The sequence below is a fragment of the Simochromis diagramma genome, unplaced genomic scaffold, assembly GCF_900408965.1.
Source record: "Simochromis diagramma unplaced genomic scaffold, fSimDia1.1 OVJJ01000361.1, whole genome shotgun sequence".
Taxonomy (NCBI): Eukaryota; Metazoa; Chordata; class Actinopteri; order Cichliformes; family Cichlidae; genus Simochromis; species Simochromis diagramma.
This window is the reverse complement of record NW_024386860.1, coordinates 8669374-8689454: the sequence shown is the minus strand read 5'-3', so window position 1 is coordinate 8689454 and position 20081 is coordinate 8669374. Positions and strand designations below refer to the sequence as shown.

The 20081-nt window shown below is 38.2% G+C and overlaps 1 protein-coding gene and 1 long non-coding RNA gene across 2 annotated transcripts in view; one reads left to right on the top strand and one right to left on the bottom strand.

The window, feature by feature from the left end:
* Positions 1-17609, top strand: part of LOC120732620 — a 121909-nt gene extending 104300 nt beyond the window's left edge. Inside the window, exon 3 of the long non-coding RNA XR_005695616.1 lies at positions 17512-17609. This is a non-coding gene — a long non-coding RNA (uncharacterized LOC120732620). The remainder of the gene's footprint in view (positions 1-17511) is intronic.
* LOC120732619 (glutamate receptor ionotropic, kainate 3) overlaps positions 1-20081 on the bottom strand; it is a 94649-nt gene that overhangs the window by 20429 nt on the left and 54139 nt on the right. The window contains exons 2-10 of the mRNA XM_040030352.1: positions 17828-18001; positions 17383-17640; positions 17111-17292; positions 14188-14241; positions 11481-11651; positions 10744-10887; positions 6462-6569; positions 4362-4475; positions 1586-1789 (exon numbers count right to left, since the gene is read on the bottom strand). Coding sequence (XP_039886286.1) covers positions 1586-1789; positions 4362-4475; positions 6462-6569; positions 10744-10887; positions 11481-11651; positions 14188-14241; positions 17111-17292; positions 17383-17640; positions 17828-18001 — 1409 coding nt within the window. The remainder of the gene's footprint in view (positions 1-1585; positions 1790-4361; positions 4476-6461; positions 6570-10743; positions 10888-11480; positions 11652-14187; positions 14242-17110; positions 17293-17382; positions 17641-17827; positions 18002-20081) is intronic.

The following is a 20081-nucleotide window of genomic DNA, read 5'->3' as shown; positions in this document are numbered from 1 at the left end:
CGTATCCTTACAGTTCTCCCATATCATCTCAGGGTCAGATCTCTTGAGCTTGCCTTAAAGTTTACGTTTCAGGTCTGTTGAATTACGATCAGCTTATCCATACCAGTGGAGTAAGGAAAGCACTAGACCACAAAATAGAACTGACTAAAAATCCACAAAAAAATCGTCTTGCATCCTTGGCCATGTGATAAGAAGCAGTAAAAGCAATAACCAGCAGTATAGATTCCAATCTCCTCTTCTGCTGCTATTTACAAAAGCAATAGATATAAAAAGGTTAAAATGTGTGCATCATAAAAGCATTTAAATCTATTCCTTTTTCCAATCTCTGTTACTTAAGAATTTCTCACTTTCTGTAGCTATAGACTAAATGGTGTTACATTGCTGTTTATGTGTGTTCAACAGCTTATGTTCATATTTAAGCTGAGTGCAAAGGTCGTAATCACCAGATGCCACAGATTTGCACTGTTTTTTTTTATTTTTATTTTATTTTTATTTGGCTGGAAGCAGATGAACAGACTCTGTGGCCACCTGTGAGTCCTCTCTTTGAAACCAAAGAATGCACCAATAACGTATGTGTTGTTTAATGATGGAGTCATCCATCTCCTTTTCGTGCCAGCTGTCTCTCCCTTTGGTAATCTATTTGTTCCTATAAAGGTTATTGTTATCAACACGGATCTAGCAAAAAGCTTGGACGGAGAAATAAAGTGCTGCAGTGGGAGCCCACCTTTTCCAACCCTTTCAGCACCAAGCCATTGACTCCTGCCATACGATTCCCTGCACTAAATGCCACTTAAGCTATTACAAGTTTTCAGCTGAGTACAGCGCTGACCCGATGGGGCTGAGGACAAAGAGAGAGCACTGACAGGGACACTTATGAAATGCCAGCAGAGAATTGCCACCATCGCTTCGATGCGAAGCAGTTTCATGGCCACTGAGGCTTTGAGTTTGACATAGACAGCTACGATTGGTCGCTATCCCTCAGAAAGATGATTGCCATTGTGTTCCCCTGAATCTATGCAGCGTTACGTGCTCATCCTAGATCTGTGGTTTATCCAGCTGAACGAAATGGCCTGTCTTACTAAATGACATCAACACACTTGTAACTTTTAGGCAACCTTGACATAATTGTGCCATAAATGTAACTGACAGCTTTGTAGGCTCCTTGTGACTTGTACTCAATCATAACTATATCACTGTCCACATGGAGGTCATAACATGTAATTCAGCTCAATGGCATGCTTTTGTAAGTGCGCATGATGATGCGAAAGACTTTGACTGTTTGGAGCATATAAATCAAAGTTTAAATCATTACACTTTGATAATGAAATGATTTCTTGTTAAAAAACTCCCTACAAATAAAAAATAGTCTGGCTCATAACCACTATAAGATTACAAATTTGATTGTTTTTGCTTCTATTAAACAAATACCTCATTTTGTCTTAAGCTTTGGAGGTTCTGGTAGGCGTATCTTTTTTTTTTATTGTTTTGTTTTGTCTTTTAAAGATTACAGCTATATATCTATTATGCACATATAAGCATATAACGGTTCTGGTCAAAAAAGACGTCAACAAGGAGTAAAACTTACATGTTCTATAAGTTCCCTAATCATGCCGTTCCACAGGCCCTTGTCATCCTGGGAGCCATATTTCCCATCAGGCACCAGACGGATCTCATACGTGAAGCCCAGGATGTTGGCCAGCTCTTTTAGCAAGTCGATGCAGAATCCTTCGAAACGGTCGTTCCCAACCAGTGCCTTGTCAGATTTCTTAAGCATGACATATGGCTCCTCCTGCTCAGACCAAAAAGATCAAATGAAAAGCAATGGTGAGGTCAGCTTTTTCAATTTGTTTCAGCACATGAACCTAATTGAAGCAAAGTGATCTGAGCTGACGAGTCGCTGTTGCATTTAACAGGCAGTGACAGCAGATTCAAGTACACAGTGTGGATATAGGCAGTGGTAAAATATGAAAGAAGGCTGAGGTTGTTCCTACATTGAAGTATTAAAGAAACGGGACCCGAGCTAAAACAAGATGGTAATGTAAAGTAAAAAATGTATATTGCAGGTATTTATATCAGCATCTAGTGATTGTTACAGTGATGGCAATGCACACAGAAGGAATATTTATATTACCAATGAGCTTAGTTAGTGTTCAAATAGCTAAACCTACTGTCTCCCACTCACTGACCTATATAGCTGGTGCACCGTTTATTTTATGGTCAGGTAGCTGACACTCTTTACTGGCCTGTAATATCCTGCCCGGATGTTCATAATTTAAGCTGTATAAAAGCTTGATTAGGAACAGAATGCAGCAGTGTAATGGAACATAGCCACTGTGTTGCCTTCATCAGTTGTCACCAACCTCCAAGGGAGAGCAACTGAGCTGATGCCTGCAGTGACAATGACTAACGCAGAACCGCTCATAAATGATTTCCTTTATTTAGTGCCTGTTACCATTTGTCTGCCAGATAGACGAGCATATCTCACTGTGCATTTCAAAACATGTTGGTGTGTTTATGCAAAAGCTGTAATACATTTTACTGCCTCCAATAGCAAGATGTATAATTTACAAACTGAGCTCAGACGCAGGGTAATTGATTCTCTATCGAAGGTGACCCCTTTCTTTATATTTTTTCCCTCAGCTGTAGCTGGTAGAGCACTAAAGAAAATGATGTAGTCAAGAAGGGGGAGGGGGAAAAAAGTCACAGTACTCTTTTAGTCCCCCAGAAAGTTATTTTAGGAGAAAATGAGGGGTGGGAAAAAAAAAAAAAAAAAAAAATTTACACTTATAATTCTGTTCAGTTCTCTGTAAAAGAAGGTGTAAAGCAACCCCAGTATCAAGCAGGCAATAATTTATTTTACGCATCCTAGTTAAACTTACATGCCCGTAAAAGTGTTCAGTAAATGCTCAAGATCTTTGTTTGCCTACAAAATATGAAGCTACTTGGACATTACAATCGGGATGGCCTTTTAAATAAATAATAAGTTATGAATACTTGATGACAATGCATTCCGAGAGCAAGTGCTTAGCAGCAAACTTTGCTCAAGTTGTCCAATTAACTTGATCAAAAAGTTTGCATGTTAAGGGAGAAAGTCATTACCATCTGTTTCTAGCCTTCCAATTCTTGCTATTCCCCAAGGTTTTAACTCAAAGCAAAGTGTTTATACCAGTTCTATGCTCACAATCGCAGCATGGGCGTGCATAACAGAAAGGGAAGGAAGGTGGGCCTGCGCAGAGACATTACAGGCAATGGAGTGCAAACAATTAATGTAAGGGGAAAAACACATTAAGTGCCTTAATCTCTTCTACGAAGTTATCACTATAAAGCTGTCAGACGTCTTCTCCATGCTTCACTGGAATCAGTTTGATGCAATGCCATTACACTAAGACGTGAGATTGATATTAAAGCTGGAGCTCTCTTCGGCAATTTGAAAATAGTCAGTTTTATGATCTTAAACAAATGATATCCAAAGAAAAAGCAAATTAAGGAAAATGTTGGAAAATGTTAGAAATACTCTTTAAGAAGAAAATGAAGTGCAGATTAAAAAATCCAAAATCTACACCACTCTCACAGAAAGGAGTCTGTAACTACTAGTGCTAGCATATTTTAGTATAGCACTAAAATTCTTGTTTCATGTCTCCTGTATAAGACAGTATTAACATAGATGCCACCTGATAGGCATTAATTATATCCCACCTTGACCTCACTTCTCATAATTATAGCTTTGTAGTCCAATATAGGCTTAATAACAGTGTTTATCATTGTAGCTTGTGTAGCTGTCCCAAAGGGGTATACAGGCGAACATCTGTGCAAGCACCTTCCTGATAGCTATACAAAGACCCCAACAGCCAGTGACAGTGTTAAGTACATACCACTGGGAATCTACAATACTGTACAAATGAAGGTAATGTGGATCTGGCGGAGGGCTTGCCAAGTTCTTTCTATCTGAACATGTAATTAATGCATTCTCAGGAATAGTTTATTGTAGCACTGACTCTTTTGTTTCCTTTTTTTCTTTGCCCCAGGGCTTCTCAAAACTGACAGGTCTGTGTTGTGTAGTTGCTTTTGCTATAAACAAAATATCTAATATCATATCTATGATTTGTGTCAGTATTTGTGTTATTTTTAGAATTGTCAGTACAACATATTACTGTATCTAGCAGCCACTTCTCTTCCTTATAGTGCAGTATATTCAGTATAAAGCACGCCTAAAGAATTCTAGTCTGCAGTGAACCAAACAGAATGAAAAAGAAGTAAATATATGGCAAGGCTTGGATTGCAATGTGTTATCTATAAGACGGACAACTGGGAAAGTATGAAGGGTATGGCATATTTTACGCCAGGCTACACAGGTGACCTACCAGGATGGTGGTGATGACAAGGGAGCGGTTAGCCAGAGAATCCGTGATGTTCATCCCTTTTCGCTTCGGCACTTCTGTGATGTTAAGACCTCCAGACGCACTCCACTTCCCCACCTGTGCAAAAGGAAAAGTGTGTAGCTAAGTGTTCTTTTTCTGTTGATCAGCAATGACCTTAGCAGACTCTGCCGGCAACCATCTCCCACATTAGCGCCAGGCTGAACACATCTCTGGCAGCATTAGATGATTGGCTGAGTCACCTTTTATCAGCAGGCCAGTGTATTTTGGGGAGTAGGGGGTTAGTTAAGCATTAAGCATTATGGGTAAATCAAAGAAACTGGAACAATGAAGTGCAATGCGATAAGTCAGATAAATCAAATCACATCAAAACATTTTTATATAAATGTAGAATCTATGTAATATGAACATGTGTACAGGAATGACTGTGTGTTAAACCAATAGAAATATTGAATATTTCAAATATTACAACAAGCTCACAGTAAATTTAAATGAAGATGGAGAATGTGGATGCCATTAGGACTGCATTGTGAAAGTAATTTTGCTGTACAGCCTCAGATAAGCCAAGAGATTTGAACAAATAAAAGGAGTTATACATGCATGAAGCCCTGAAGCAAAAAAACTCTGCATATTGTAGAGACACTCTCTGGAACATATCATTAGCACAAATAGTCCTGTGGCTGTCGGTAACAATCTCTGTTTGCAAATCGAGCTCTCCACCAAACCCTCCTCCCATTCTTCCCTCTTTCTCTATTACTAGAGACAGAGCTTTTAATATTCGCTGGGATTTGTGCTTGAGGTGGATCCATTTAAAAACTTGCTCCCCACCCCCAGAAAAAAAGCATGAAAAATGTTTGTTAATGTCCTCCCTGCCTAATCCAGATAAAGGCATATGCTCTAATTTGAAAAGCACATTAGTTACAGCTTGTCACACAACCAAACAGGACTCCAGGAGAGAGATTTAAAAATATCTGAATGCTTTCCGCTTTGCAAAATTCTTTCTAATTGTACCCAATTACAATTAGCTCAATTCATTAAACATGATTAGCAAAAGACTGGATTCAAAAGTTATTTACTCATGCATCCACATGGAGAGCATTACATTTATTTCACCCTCCTGAGCATGCCAGTGTTGAGTGAAAGTGGCAGTCTGAGAACCTGTTCATAATTCCAGCGTGAGCTCAAACTTAGGCTAATATTCAATTACAATGGATTAGTTGAGAAAAAAGTCCACATCTTAATAGGCTCAAACAGTCAAAGCCGATTCCACGGATATACAAGGGGAAAAAAAAAAATTCCAGCAATCTGCAGCACGCTGCCGGATCAACCCTAGCATGCATTAAAGTGGGATTTGTCAGATGCACAATGAGAATGCACTAATATGGCATCAAATACTTTTAGGAGATGACTGCGCTTCAACTTAATTGACCACATGCAGGACAAGATGCCAATAAAAGAGGGAAGAAGAATCATTTCAAAGCTGCAGTATTACAAGCTTCATTCTGGAACAGAGGAGTTACAAGCTGAAAAGCCCCTGCTATTATATATTCTTGAGCCTTTAGGGAGTACTTGAAGAAGTCATAATGGGACTTATCCCTATTTGATGTATTCATAATGTATGAAAGCCTTTTAGTAGAGAATAGCTGTTGTAATCCAGAGGCCTTCCAGTATAATAAAATAAGTTCTACAGTAGGAACCTTTTAGTTCCCCACACCCCCTTTTTGTGTGAAACATGTTTATACAGCTCATTAACACCAAACAGCATTTTGGGCATCACCTCAAATTATCATTAAGAGAGGCAGCAATTAACACCCTAATGTGTACCCTAATCCAATTTGCTTTATGATCCACTAACTTATGCTTATGTTGAAACAGCCAATTTGCTTCCTTGTTAGGAGGTAAATGATATTGCCAAGTGTGCGTGTATTCAACATTAAAGAAATCTGAAATATGTATATATATATTTTAATGAGCAATTTTATATATTCTTTTGATGGAAATTCTACATTTTATATACTCCTTGCTGTGAAACATTGCTGTATGTTTCACCTCATCTAACAAGGATTTACATTAAACAATAGTTACCTTTTCAAGTCCATCCTCCTTTAGACTGATGATGTCCAGGTCAAAGTCTGTACGTAGACCAGTTGTTTTGTTGAAGGACAGTCGACCCGTCAAACCATCCCAGTGGGACTGAAAGACAAAATATCTACATATTTTACCCAGCATGAGCTCAAACTACCCATGTTTCCAGAATTTAGTGCTATTGCATACCTACTTTCTGACACCTATATACAGTACACATCTACCCATATACCTGTATATAATATTTTGATTGTACTGCTCCTACATGTTTCAAAAACTAGAAGGTGCAAGGTACGTCAACAACAGTAAGAAACAACAAACCGGAGAAAGATGTTTAAGTCCTATCAACAGAACACACTACAACATACTTTGACGTTCACGGAAAGCAAATTCACACCCACGCAGACATGAACCAAAAGTACAAACACAAATCACACAGGCTGCATTTTCTTTTTTAATTACATTTTACATTTCAATGCCTCCAACGCATTTTCCCTTCAGACTATGGAGTTAATTAACAACCGTCTCCCTTTGCTTGATTCCCCATGAGGGGAAAAACATACAACTGCCCCCTATTATGATTCCCTGATACCTGCCACCTCCACAGACGTGTGCACAGGCAAATACATGCAGGCCCGTACTAAATACACGAACATACCCCAGACCATTGCAGCAATCATAAAAAACTCAGGAAGTAACTCTACTCATTTTATTTTTGTCTCTTTTAGTTTTATGGTTGCGATTGCACCCCAGTGTGTACACCACAGCATTGTAAGGTTTTTTTAAAGGGTCTTTGTACATGGTAATGAATCTTTACATATCATAAACACTTTTCTGATGTTTAAAATCTAAACTGTGACAACACTACAGGCTATAGCTGTCCAACCACCATGTAGCTTGCCAGAACATGAGAATATTGAGGCTTCAAGGAAAAATTTGTGGCACTCTGCTTTTCCAAACACTGTCATACCTCATTCCCACTGGCCTATTGCCATATAGGTGGGTGGCATGTTCAAGCAGCTCTAATTCAGAGAGTGACATAAATGCGTCAGCCATATCACATCGAAAGGGCGAAGTCGACCTTCAGAATATGTCACACTCCCGTCTTGAAGTAAGCGTAAATTAGGCCTGAGTTTAAGCTTTCATAACCTAAGACTTAAGATGTTTGCATAAGAACAATCATGTAATAATATTGAATTTACTTTAATCCTTTCAAGATGGCTAACACTGGCATTTTTTAAACTAAATACTGCAGACAGACACCAGACGTTTGTAAGATATAGGGTGTGCAGACTTTGCAGGCAAAGAGAATTGTGTCTATTACTGCATCTCAAACAGCAGCGGGATTTTATAGCTCCTGTTCCAGTTGGCAACGTGTAGCCAAAAACTAACAGAATATATAATATCACATTTCAGTGCATAGTATATGTAGTAAATTCCTAGTGTTGTTAAATGATTAAAAACAGCAACATTGTGAGTAAAAGGTAATAATACAGTACTGTTAATCAATAAAAAACTTTTAATTAATTAATTAAAAAACTTTAATTAAAACTAATTAGCTTTAATTAAAACTGCTTAATATACAGTTACACCGTTTTATGTATGTTTCACTCATCAGTTTACCCATCTTCACCCGTCTTCCTTTGTTCTATGAATCAAATGATCCAATTTCTAATTACAGAGTCGTCTAAAATGAAATGAACTGAACTCAGATATGTGTGAAAATAAAATACTGCAAATACAGTCTTAGTGTGCTTTATAGTTTCAGGTCTCTTCAAGTGTACTGCTGGGAAGTCCAAGACACATAAGCACATGCACTGCTATCCCTGCCACTAAGAAAAAGGCATCTCCAGGCAACTCAAAAATCATACCACCTTATATTTTCACTTGAAACAAAAAAAAGTGTTTCCTGTTCAGCAAAGTCAGATGATGATTTGGCTATAACACTGTATTTGAATGCTTACTGGGAGTCTACTACCATTTATAGAAAGACCAGACCAGAATTTGTTCTTTCAAGTATGCCATCTGTTGGTGAAGCAAAGTCTTGGAGGAGCTACAAGTCGTGGCCATTTAAAACCTCCCACACACCCCCACTTTCTTTCTGAAAGCAATGCATTAGGGCAAACAAAGGTTATACTTATTTTCCTTTGGAGCCCCAATTCCACTTGTGCTTATCACTGAACAAGGCTGCAAGCCAGATGATGTTTTCTCTGCACTTAATTTTCCTGGTAATCTAGACTAGAAAGGGAGTGGCAACTGATACTCTGTATTTGGGGTTGTCCTGCCCAACAAATGGACCACACAAGGATCTATAGACACGTCTACTCTTCCCTCTCCTTGCAGCTTGGTTGCAGATACAGATCAGTGGACATACATTAATGAGAGAGACTGTTTACTCGTTGCTCCCTTGCTGCTTTTATTAAAGGCAAAGTGGAGTAAGTGAAACAGCATGACACAGGGAACATGTTTTTTTGTTTTTTGGGGGGGAACACGTGAAGGTGACCATCCACAATGACAGCTCTATTGTGATTTTGTCCTACCTATTTTCAGCGTTGGGTTTAACAAATTTCAAAGAAACATAATGTACGTCCTCATTTTATGTCGCTGTGTAGGACTGTAACTTGAGGATTATATCATTAACTGGCAGTTATGTTCATTTCAAGTCAGTATACAGAGTAATATGACTGTAATATAACGAGTAGTGTATTGAATTACTTTCTCTGAGGAGTAATTAAGTGGCATACTGCATTTTTTTAGGAAAAGTAATTACGTAACAGTAGGGCTGTGCGATATGACCAAAATCTCACATCCCGATATAAGAATTCTATTGTCCCATAACGTTATAAATCACACAGATGTAACATTTTCTGTAAATTCTGCGAATCTCGGGCAGCTCGTCTTGCGGGAAGTGATTCCAGCTGCGCGTCATGTAGCTGGAGTCGAGTGTTTTAACAGATGCATGAAACTATACATTTTTAGACATAAGTTGTAAAGGCCGCCGTTTTCTTTGTGAGTATTTATTACACGGCGTGCTGCGGGGAAAAGCCTGTTCTAACGTTTGAGTCTAAGGTTTATTTTTTAGCACCTGGTGGCTCTTTTTATTCTCATCCGTAAATAATCTGCTCTTTCACGTGATTCAGTTTATTTTGAAAAGTCTCAACAGGATCTTGAGCTTTATTGTGAAAGGTTTATGTGGAACATAAACAAGCGGACACGCGATGCTGTTACCATCGTTGTTGCTAACCACAACGCATAAAACAGGCGCTTTTCCGTCCGTAGTGTGGTTATATAAATTATAAGAGAAAGAGAGAACTTTAAGAAATTAATATAGCCACTACAGTGACCATCAACACCATGAAAAAATATTGACGTAAACAGTTTATTTTGCGAAACCACAAAACAAACGATAGCGTAAAATGAAACAATAGACGTTTTTATATCGTCATCTGATATAATATCGTTATATCGAACTATTGAACAGCCCTACGTAACAGAATACTTTTCTTGTATAAAAGAGTGAATGGGTATCAGATCAGGTATTATAATGTACATAGAAAATTTCCTCTCCGTTATCATAGTGGTGTTTGAGATTCCTACAAGAAAAGTGACCAAAGCTGACCACAGGACTAGTCACAAACTGGTCACAAATATTGACCATATATCAAACACCACCAACACATCCATTTTGCCAAATAACCAAAAAAGGCTTCCCACAGTTGTAGAATCTTCTTTAGAAAGTAAAGCCTGTGTACAGTCATTCAAATTTGCTTTAACTGGAGTTATTTTCTTAAGTGAGAAAAATGTAACTTGACATTTTCAACTCTTCCCCACCACACACGACCACACCCGTGAAAAACACAGATACAAATGATTCTGTTGTTTGTACAAATGAAGATACAAATAGTAGCATCTCTGCACACCCTTAATCTCTCACTTTGCACAGACTTGTCTTTGAATTCTGAGGCACTGTCAGGGCCTCATGTTAGATGAAATAAGAGACGATTACACAAGTTGTGTTTTCAAAAGGTTACAGTACATGCTTTCTGGAAAATAGGTTATGAATACAGGGAATTTATAAAGCTGACAACAATGCTGCTTTGATGTGTCTATCAAGTCTTGGTTCACTTTGTATGTGGATAAGATTGATTTTGCTGGGTAAATATCCAAGTCCCACACGACTACATGGCTCTCACTCTGCTCACCGTAGTCCTTTTCACCACTCAGTCACTATGTTTCTATATAAACACTTATATCAAATATCAACAGGCCAATGCCCCATCACCTCTTTGATGAAACTCATGAAGCGGCCTCCAAATCTCCAGGGTTTGTGGCGGTGGCACTGCAGTGAGTTTACGGTCATCTGAGGAGCGTGCTGGTATGAGACGGAAACAATGTGGACTGCATCATAGGTCAGAGCTGCATCTGTCTGGAATAAGGGGTGAACATTGTTTCAGCTAAAGACTCTACAAAGACATAAACAGTTGAGTCACCGTTAGTCTTACTACTAATTATTATTATTTTCACAATATTATACACTAACTAATAATTCAACCTTCAACCTTGTTTTGCTTGCCTTATTTATACTACTGATGAGAACAGTAAAAAATAAACATGGTCTCCGGATGATGTTTCCTTTATGTGTGTGTGTGGCTGGTGCACTCACGCTGTAAGCATCCTGCTCCACTCTACCCCAAAAGAGCTTTATTAAGATCTCTATCGTTTTCCTAAAAATATACTATGTATCAAGGTACAACGTCCCAATAACTAAACTGAACAAGAGTGATGAATACATCTCAAAGGATAATTGGTTCTTATTATATACACATAATTTTGGATAGCCATGTGTAAGATGAACTTCTTTGTCTTTTTTTCAGTCATTGCTGAAGCCTAGCAGTGAAGCACAAGACCAAAATAAAGAGCTTACTGCAGAGATAATTCCTGAGGTAAAGAGTAATTTCGTACCAAACCACACAAGATTAAAGATTTTTAAGACTGACTTCAAAAGTATATACCACATACCGTCATGATGCCCTCCAGCAGGCCTGAATCGGGTTTAGGTGGTATCTGCTTTTCCATTGACCATTTCTCTGCAATGGAAGCAACTTGAGGGTTTTCCACATTGAGGATGCGGAAACCAGTCATGTTGACGCCACAGAAGCGATAAGGCTCAAGGTCGATGGCCATCAGGTCCTTTTGAGAGACAGAAGTAATGAAGAGTGGATTCTTAATTAGTACCACTGAGCGTCTTTAAGTATTTATTCAATCCCACACATAAAGATAATGTCACAGCAGCCGATTAAAGCGATAACTTTATTAAGGTGAAATAAAGTAGGATTTAAGTATGGCATGGAAAGTGGTATTTGTATCATAAGGCAAACCTCAAAAGACCTAAATAGCTTTTGTTGCTGGATAATCCTTTTAAAACCAGCCTGTTAACTGTTTTTGTTTGTTTGTTTTGTTGCTTTAGTTCCTACAAAATGATGAACCAAGTGCACAAGCTAAAAGCTCAGGATGTATTTTGCTTTTTTATGTGAATAGATCTCTATAGGTACTTTTGTAATTTGGCAAGACTCTAATTATTTCTTGTGGCTCAGAAAGAATTAAAGAACAAGGAAAGGAAAAAAAGATGAATATTAATAATTCAACACTTGCATTCCCTTGGTACCTTATAAGCAAAAAGCAATTCAATTTGAGCCACTGCAATTTCTGGGGAAGCCATTGTAGCTGAAGTGTGAAGTCACATGTTGACACATGTCGTGTCAGAATGGGCCAGGGGGCTTGGAAAAGACATTTGGATGAACATAGATATTTCATTAGCACCCTGTGGGGTTAGTGCTGGGAGAACAAGAGCGTGTAAGACACTTACTAAAGAACGGTCCTTGCTCTGAATCACTGAAATATTTCTCATCTTTTCCCCCCCTTCCCACTAGAAAGCAGTACAGCAATAAAGTACAGCAGATCAGGTTTAAGGTTTTTTTAGCTTTGAATCTATGTATCCAAAAATACTGGGATAGAAAATTTAGTATATTATAGTACGTCTTTATTTTTAACAATGACAACAAACGCTGAGATGTTATTGTTGCCCTCATTTTGATTTTGCTACAAGCACACAATGCAATGATTTACACATCACTGCATTTTTGGAAAAGGGGTTGCTTTAGCCCCTTTGCAATGCCAGAAAAGCAATCTGTTACAAGTCTGAATTTTGCACTGCTGCCTTCCACGCACACATATGCTATGCAAACTTTGTGTAACCGTACAATTATCTCTTTACCAGAAAACCCCAATGTATATCTATATACACACAGAAGTGTTGTACAGGTACCAAACATAACAAAGTTCTTGTCTTTAGGTTCTCAGAGATAGCTATGGCAATGCGGGAGCTATGACAGACTCATTTCAAAGGACAAGGAAGTTATTACCCGATACCACTCTGCTGTTACCTTTTCATGCTCTAATAAGTCGGCATTTCCCTCACCTCAGAAGATAAAACACAGACATCAGTGAATTCCATCGAGAGGAAATTGTATTGCCATGTACACCATGCAAGTATTCATCATTTTGGATCAAATCAAGCCGCAAGGTATAATCTTCTTAATGGGGTGTCTGTCAATATGACAGTATATTGCAGCTTTAGATAGATATCGCACTCTGATTCTATAAAGATATAGTGCCTTTATGTGAAAAATATTGTTGATGCAAAAAATCATATCAAATAAAAGTTTTTCAGTTAATCCTCAAGTAAATATCTTGCTAGAGAACAAGCCAGGAAACTGCTGCACTTACACACACAGACTAGTGCACCGGCGATGAAAAGACATTTTGCATTCCCTATTAAACCAACCAGTTTGCTATACAAACATGGCACATAGCAGAACAATGTCATTGACACGCTATTGAGCATGAAAGATGACACACATCACGCCTGGACCGCTATGTCATATTGCATTATCACAACAGACTGGTCAAGTCCGGAGAGACGGAGTGCACAAGGGAGGCAGAAACAAAGACAATAACAGGGAATGAAAGGAACAACACCGAACACGCTGGTATTCATTCTCATTCAGTCACCAGATAGTCAGGGTTGCAGTAGGGAGCAGCAATGGTACCCTGCTGGGTTTGCTAGTATTAGTCAGATGAGATCATTTCATCAGAGCGGGAGCTAAAAATACTCATGATGGGAGGGAAACGGTTACATACTCAAAAGCTGTTAAACATATCTAAATGATCAACCTAAATTCTTTCAGTCAGTCATTCATTGTTTCTTCGTGCAGCGATTTCTTTTGTTTCTTGAGTTCCTGAATATAAATGATATAGACTATCACCTGGCTGCTTGACTGCATAAACTGCAAGTACATAAGAGGATATATATGTGTGTGTGTGTTTAATATATACAATGATTGTACCAACTTGAAAGTCACATTCAGCTTTAAATCTCAATCTGCTGGGTTTGGTTTTTTTTGTTTGTTTGTTTGTCTTTTTTTGTTTTCCTTTTTTTCCTCCCCATGCTGCTACCTCAAAGACTTCTGTTGACTTTACTATAAAGCGAAGTGTTTACTACAGCAAACAGAAGACTCCATTATGCCTTCGGCTTGTCAAACAAAATTGATGTTATGGACTGGATCCAAACTCCATTGGCAATTAGCCACTATTCATCAAAAACTCAAGTGGTGGGAAGATGAGAACAAACGAGACTCTATTTGCATTAACAAGCATGGTACATTACCAGAGTGGTGAAGATATAGTGGTAATACTCTGTCATCATCCCCATGGTCTGGGCCTGAAAGGATATGAAGACAGAAGATGGGAAAGAAAGGTGTGAATGAGTAGAGACGGGACAGAGAAGACTGTAATTGTGTCGTGTCAGGGCATTTTAGAATCAGCGGCATTGTCAGAATAAACAATGCTAAAGGAATGCAGGAAAAGACAGAGGTTTTAACGAGCATGTTGACCAACATGCTGTTAATTTTGCGGGTGAGATTCTGCTGCCGTTTGCTGGGATTTCTGCACCATATGTGGTCCACAGAATTACAGAATGGCTTGATGCTTTTCTATGCATTTAAATGGTTTGGAATGCCTCGAGGCATGTGACGTTATCCCAGCAGACAAGAGAGCTTTCAATCAAAAGAGCTCGGTAATCTTTGCCTCATATCTGAACACTCCATCATTGCCACTTGTTTCACTCCATCTACATTCAAAGGCACTACATTCCCATGGTGGCTGTGTTTTCCATTTAATTGTACCATCTGTTGTTTAAAAAAAAAACAACAAACAGCCAAGGTTATGTAAATAAGACGTTATGCTCATGTGGTAGCAAATTTATTTCTGCATCTATAGACAGCCAAACACATGACATTGAAATTTTATTTTATTTTTTATAGTGTAAGAAGGAGTTTTCATTAATAACTGTAATTTTCCCAATGCTGCGTAACTCTGTCAGCCTTCTATTTTACTCTTTATTTTGGTAATCTTCTATTATACATGCCTGCCCAGTCTGACGAGTGTGACGACAGGACAACCTGTAAATCTGAGAATGCTGCAAGAAAGACAGGACTGAGTGTTTTGTTATGACAAAAGAAATGATTCCAATAAAGCATGTCAGAGGTGTAAAGCTTAGTAAAATTCAGTCGCATCATCCAGATTGCAATGATGAATAGCCTGATGCAAGTCTCATTACAAATGAATTCAATGCTTTTCATTTTTACTCATTATCTTAGTCTGGAGCAACCTTTTTGTAAATGTATAAATGGACCAGTCTGCCTTAATAGCAGCTGATAAATACAGTGAATGCTGCCAGCTAATCAAAGCACAGATGGTATCCATTCAAAATTTTGCATTTCAAGTTTTAAGTGACAATCACACCGCATTCTATTTAAAAATTGTTCTGTGCATTACAAATAAAGAAGATTTACCAAACTGACAGTATGTACAGCTGACTTTATCGAAGGTAAAATGGTTAGCCAGTCAGTCAACATATGAAAGAAGGAAAAAAAAAAAAGATCAGCTGATCATTTTAGTAATTTCTCAAGTAAAAATGTCTTAAATTATATCTCATCAGTGTTTTCTTTGTTCTCTTTGATGTGACAAGCAATTTGAATATATCACTAATGTCTCGAGACACTTACGATGAGCAATTATTCGCTATTTTCTGATATTTTAAAGGCCCAACTATTAATTAAAGAAAAAAATATCAAGACATGTAATTGATACTGAACATAATGCTTGGATGAATACCTGGGATTGACAGTTAATATGATGCACTTGTGTCTAATACACTTTTCGTAAAATAAATTCTCACAAACAATTTATTGTAGAATGTATCACAGCAAAGTACAATAACGTTTTATATGTAAGGTCACAGTACTATACAGTACAGCACACACTTTGACAGATGCACGTTTAAGGAGCTTTTTTAATTGATCCATGGCACATGAAAGGCAGTCAGCAATGAATGTAGTTTGCCCTTATTTCTATGTAAAAGCTCTGGCCGGCTCAGTCATGGAAGACAACTGTCTGGAGCTTTTTTGCCTTATAGCATTCTCACCACTTCTCTCAAGAGGACACTGGTTTCTTAGCGCGAGATGTGCAGACTGGCCAAGAGCGAATATATGTCACCTTAGATCTCAATAACTGGGGTGGACTGAGTTATTCAAATAACTTTTGAGGAGATGATGCATTTGGCAAAGTGTTAACAGAAGCTGACAGCAAACTGAATGAGGGGTGGGGGTGGAGGGATCCACCAGCCTGTTCCTGACATCCAAAGAGCATCAGACCACCTACATATTCTCTGCTCCATGCATCATAGTGACAGCTCTTTGTTGACTGACAATCATTAGAATCAAAACACACTATATACAGTTTTGATAATAAAACTTCTCAGATCGCATTTTTTTTGTCTGAGTAGTTAAAAGTTTAAGAATGTGGATGTGGATTTTGTTCTTTTTTCCTTGTGGAATTCACAATGTCGTATTAGTTTGTAAATATTTAATGGGCAAAACCAAAAAACTGATATACTGACAGTCTCCGCTCATGATTACAAGAAAATCATTCCAAATGTCCTCCAAATGAAACGAATATCCAAGTTTTCTCAATTTCACCTATTTTCTACCAATTTTACGCTGGTGCAGGCAGAGTCAGTTCTGCCTTGGTGCCTATTGAGAACCAGCTCACCTTCAACAGATTTCAGAAGTGAACATTATGTACCTTCATATATCTGAAGTTGGGGTAATTTTTGTAGGAAGGAAATTATTGCAGACAGAATTTGTGGGCTTCATTCGCTGATGAAATTCCTGTAGTCTCTCTCATATCAGCGGTTCCAAATTTTGGACGAGCACTTTAGCAGTGCTGTGTCCATTTTGTGCTTCCCTTTTGGAACCAGCACCAGCGATCTGGGCACAAGAATCACACTGATGTAAAAAAAGAAATAATGTAATTGCGGAAATCCCCATACTCCCTAGCAGCTTGCTGCTGTCTTATTTTTAGTGGTGCATTTTCTGTTACTGTTCTTCAATCCCGGTCCCATGTGTAATCCTCTGTAACTTAAATCAAAAACAATCTGATGGGAATTAATATATTGAACAGGACCACATCCTTTCATTTCTCTACCCATTCCGAGATCTGACAGTAGGACCATTTATAAATACGCTAACCTGTTTGAGAATCTGTGCTGCCATGTGGTGGCTGCAGTCAAAGATGATCCGGAACTCCCGACTTCTCTTCATTTCTTTGAGAAGAGGCCTTGTATCCTGCGTGTCGAGAGGAAGCTGGCGGATCTTTAGTCGGATGTTATACCTAGACGGGGCCATTATCAGCTCCTGTAGTCTTATAAGACCTTATCAGACAAGAAACAGTACAAAAATGATCATATAACATATACCCCAAGTAACTGAAGTAACATGTTATAATATACCAGTCTGTTTACCTGTGCTATCATCATATACAACTGTAGCTGTTTTCCATTTGAGAAACTGCACCAGGTCCAGGATAGCATAGCTTAAAGATGAGTAATCTGGGTATAAATTGGCATAAAAGGTGTCTCTGTTGTCCATAGGGTGATGTTTCCACCGCACTTGGATATGCGGCACTTCCAGTGCATTGCAGATGGACTGCACGGCATTCGATGATGAACTATGTGAGGGCCCAAATATTGCAACTACGCCTAAAGACAGCTGGTCACAAGCTGAAGAGGAGAAAGGGACAAGAGCTTGAGAAGAACCTCACTTATGTCCTGTCACAGCAGAATTTGGGAATTCTCAAATCAAAAACACAGATTAATATGAAGTTAATGACAGTGTGACAAACCAGATTCCTGCCTTCATCCACACTGTGGTCACAATCCTTGAATAAATGTGAGACAAGTTACTCACCTTTTCTTGATGCCTCAAAGCTGTCATAGATATTAATCCTCTGTATGTCATAAGTTAATGTTGTGTTTGGTAACAAAGTCCTGTTTCTGTTTATGTTATTGACTGCAAATTTAAAGGCAAGTTCCTCCGCACTGACGAGCGAAACAGGTCCGTCTGTTTGTTCGAAAATTCCACCTGAAAAACAAAAAAGGAGAGACGGGTAAGCACCACAACAACTGGTCTGAAATCTAATCAAAAAACAACAGCAGGAAGACAGAAAAAAATTCAGGTAGGACTAAATGGAGAAAATATTAGGACGCATACTGATGGGAGAAGTGCACATTATGTGAGATATAAAATTTTGTTCAGCAAACATGGAGCAACTCTCTCCATTTTTAGGAAATGCGCAAAAAACCCAATATCTGTTTGAAGTCCAAAGCCATAATGGATTTAAGGTGTGTGTGTTTGGCTGTTTCATCAGGGCAGCAGAATATCTCAGGCTCTTGTCTCTCCATTAAGATATCCTTTTATTTCGCCCGAATACCACATTGTTGGTGCAGATAACTGGACTTGGGCACTCTTCTTTTACATACAATTCAAAGGAAAGTATTTTTCCCATTTTCAGATGGCCAGGACCACTGCTCTAAAGTTGCAAACATGTCTGTATGAACATCAAAGTCCAGTATTGCTTTAGACGGTGGTGTATCAGACAGGTAATCCTGCACTACATCCACTACTGTATATTATGTATTTTTGTTTATTTTGGAATACCTTTTTTTCTTGATATGATCGATAGAATCAGGATGGATTTTTGGTGTCAAAACATTTTTAAAAAGAAAAAAAAATGTAATCATTCAATTAAAAATGAATACCAGTCCCCTGAAAACTGGTTGTAAATGTAGAAAGAGCTCCTGCCTTTAGTAACATGCATTATCAACCAATGGGTTTTATTCTGTATTCTGTTAAGTGGCAGAAGTAAAGCTAAATGTTTCTTTAATGTTCACCTTTGAAATTAAAGGAGTAGAAAAGTGGGAGTTGTTCAGAACTTAATTATGTTTTGCATTCATCACCTGCACAAATCACAGTTTGCTACGTAAAATTTTACACCCAATGTAAATTTACTCTCATGCACTGTAAACTGTGCAATGTTTTTCCCAGCAAAAAAGTGGATCTGGAGATATGGGCAATTAAGGTATTCTAAGATCTTTGATGCTGGCAGAGGGGGAACGATATCCTAGCTTTGAAGGAGAGCAGGCTATGGCAGCCTAGATAGACTGGCACATGATAGACTGAAGCTGAAATCCCTCTTTCATCCACCTTTTCACTACTCCTTGTATAATACACAATTAGAAATAACAAAAAAGCTGGTGCTGGAGTCTTTCTGTTGTAAACTCATTTTATTAAGTTAATATTTGTGTTTTGCGTTCCATTAACTGGGATTCATTAAAACATTATTTCAACACCCCTCCAAGCTAACGCATGCCGTATCTAATGTTAAATAGTTTAAGCGTTTCAATTTATATGTAATTGGTACAGTAACAAACATGAACTGTCAAATGTAAGACAGCAAAGTCCCTTCGTGTCTCGGCTACAGCCTTAAAGAAGACAGTTTAGACAGCTTCTTCAAAGATGCCTGCAGGAACATCAGCTTATGGAGACAATGGCTCCTCCACCTCCACTCTCATCATATTATCCATTTCAGTAACAAAGCGAAAAGTCTCTGCCATCTTCCGTCAATTCTGGAACAAAAAAAATGCTCACCACCATCAAAAGTTACAAATGTCAGTGCTTAAGTTTAACTTTATGCCCATCATTTCAGATATACAGACAACCTTTCAAAACCAGGTCTTTTTTTTGCTTTTTTTAAATCACAGGGATCACACACGTCTAAACACCAATAGAGGATGCCTTTAAAGTATTTTCTGCTGCATATTAATAGGGTGTATGAGTCAAGGCTCAGGCTCATATTGATATCAGTTAATAATCACTCCCAGTCTATGTTAACGCTCCAATTCAATCAGGAAATGATAGGAGGAACAACAAATTGCTTTGTGTTAGTGTGATGCCGCAGAGCATTTGAAAGTGCCTAATTATTTTCCTCCTATTCTTTTATTGTACTTTTATACATCTCTATTTCATGCTTGTATTAAAATAAAATACCTTAGTGGATTTCTTTAAGCTGCTGGATTTGTCCATGCTAATGTCAAACCCCTTAAGATATCCAGTTAATAAGGAACTATTAACCAGTGTTGAAGATACGAAATCTGACAATAGT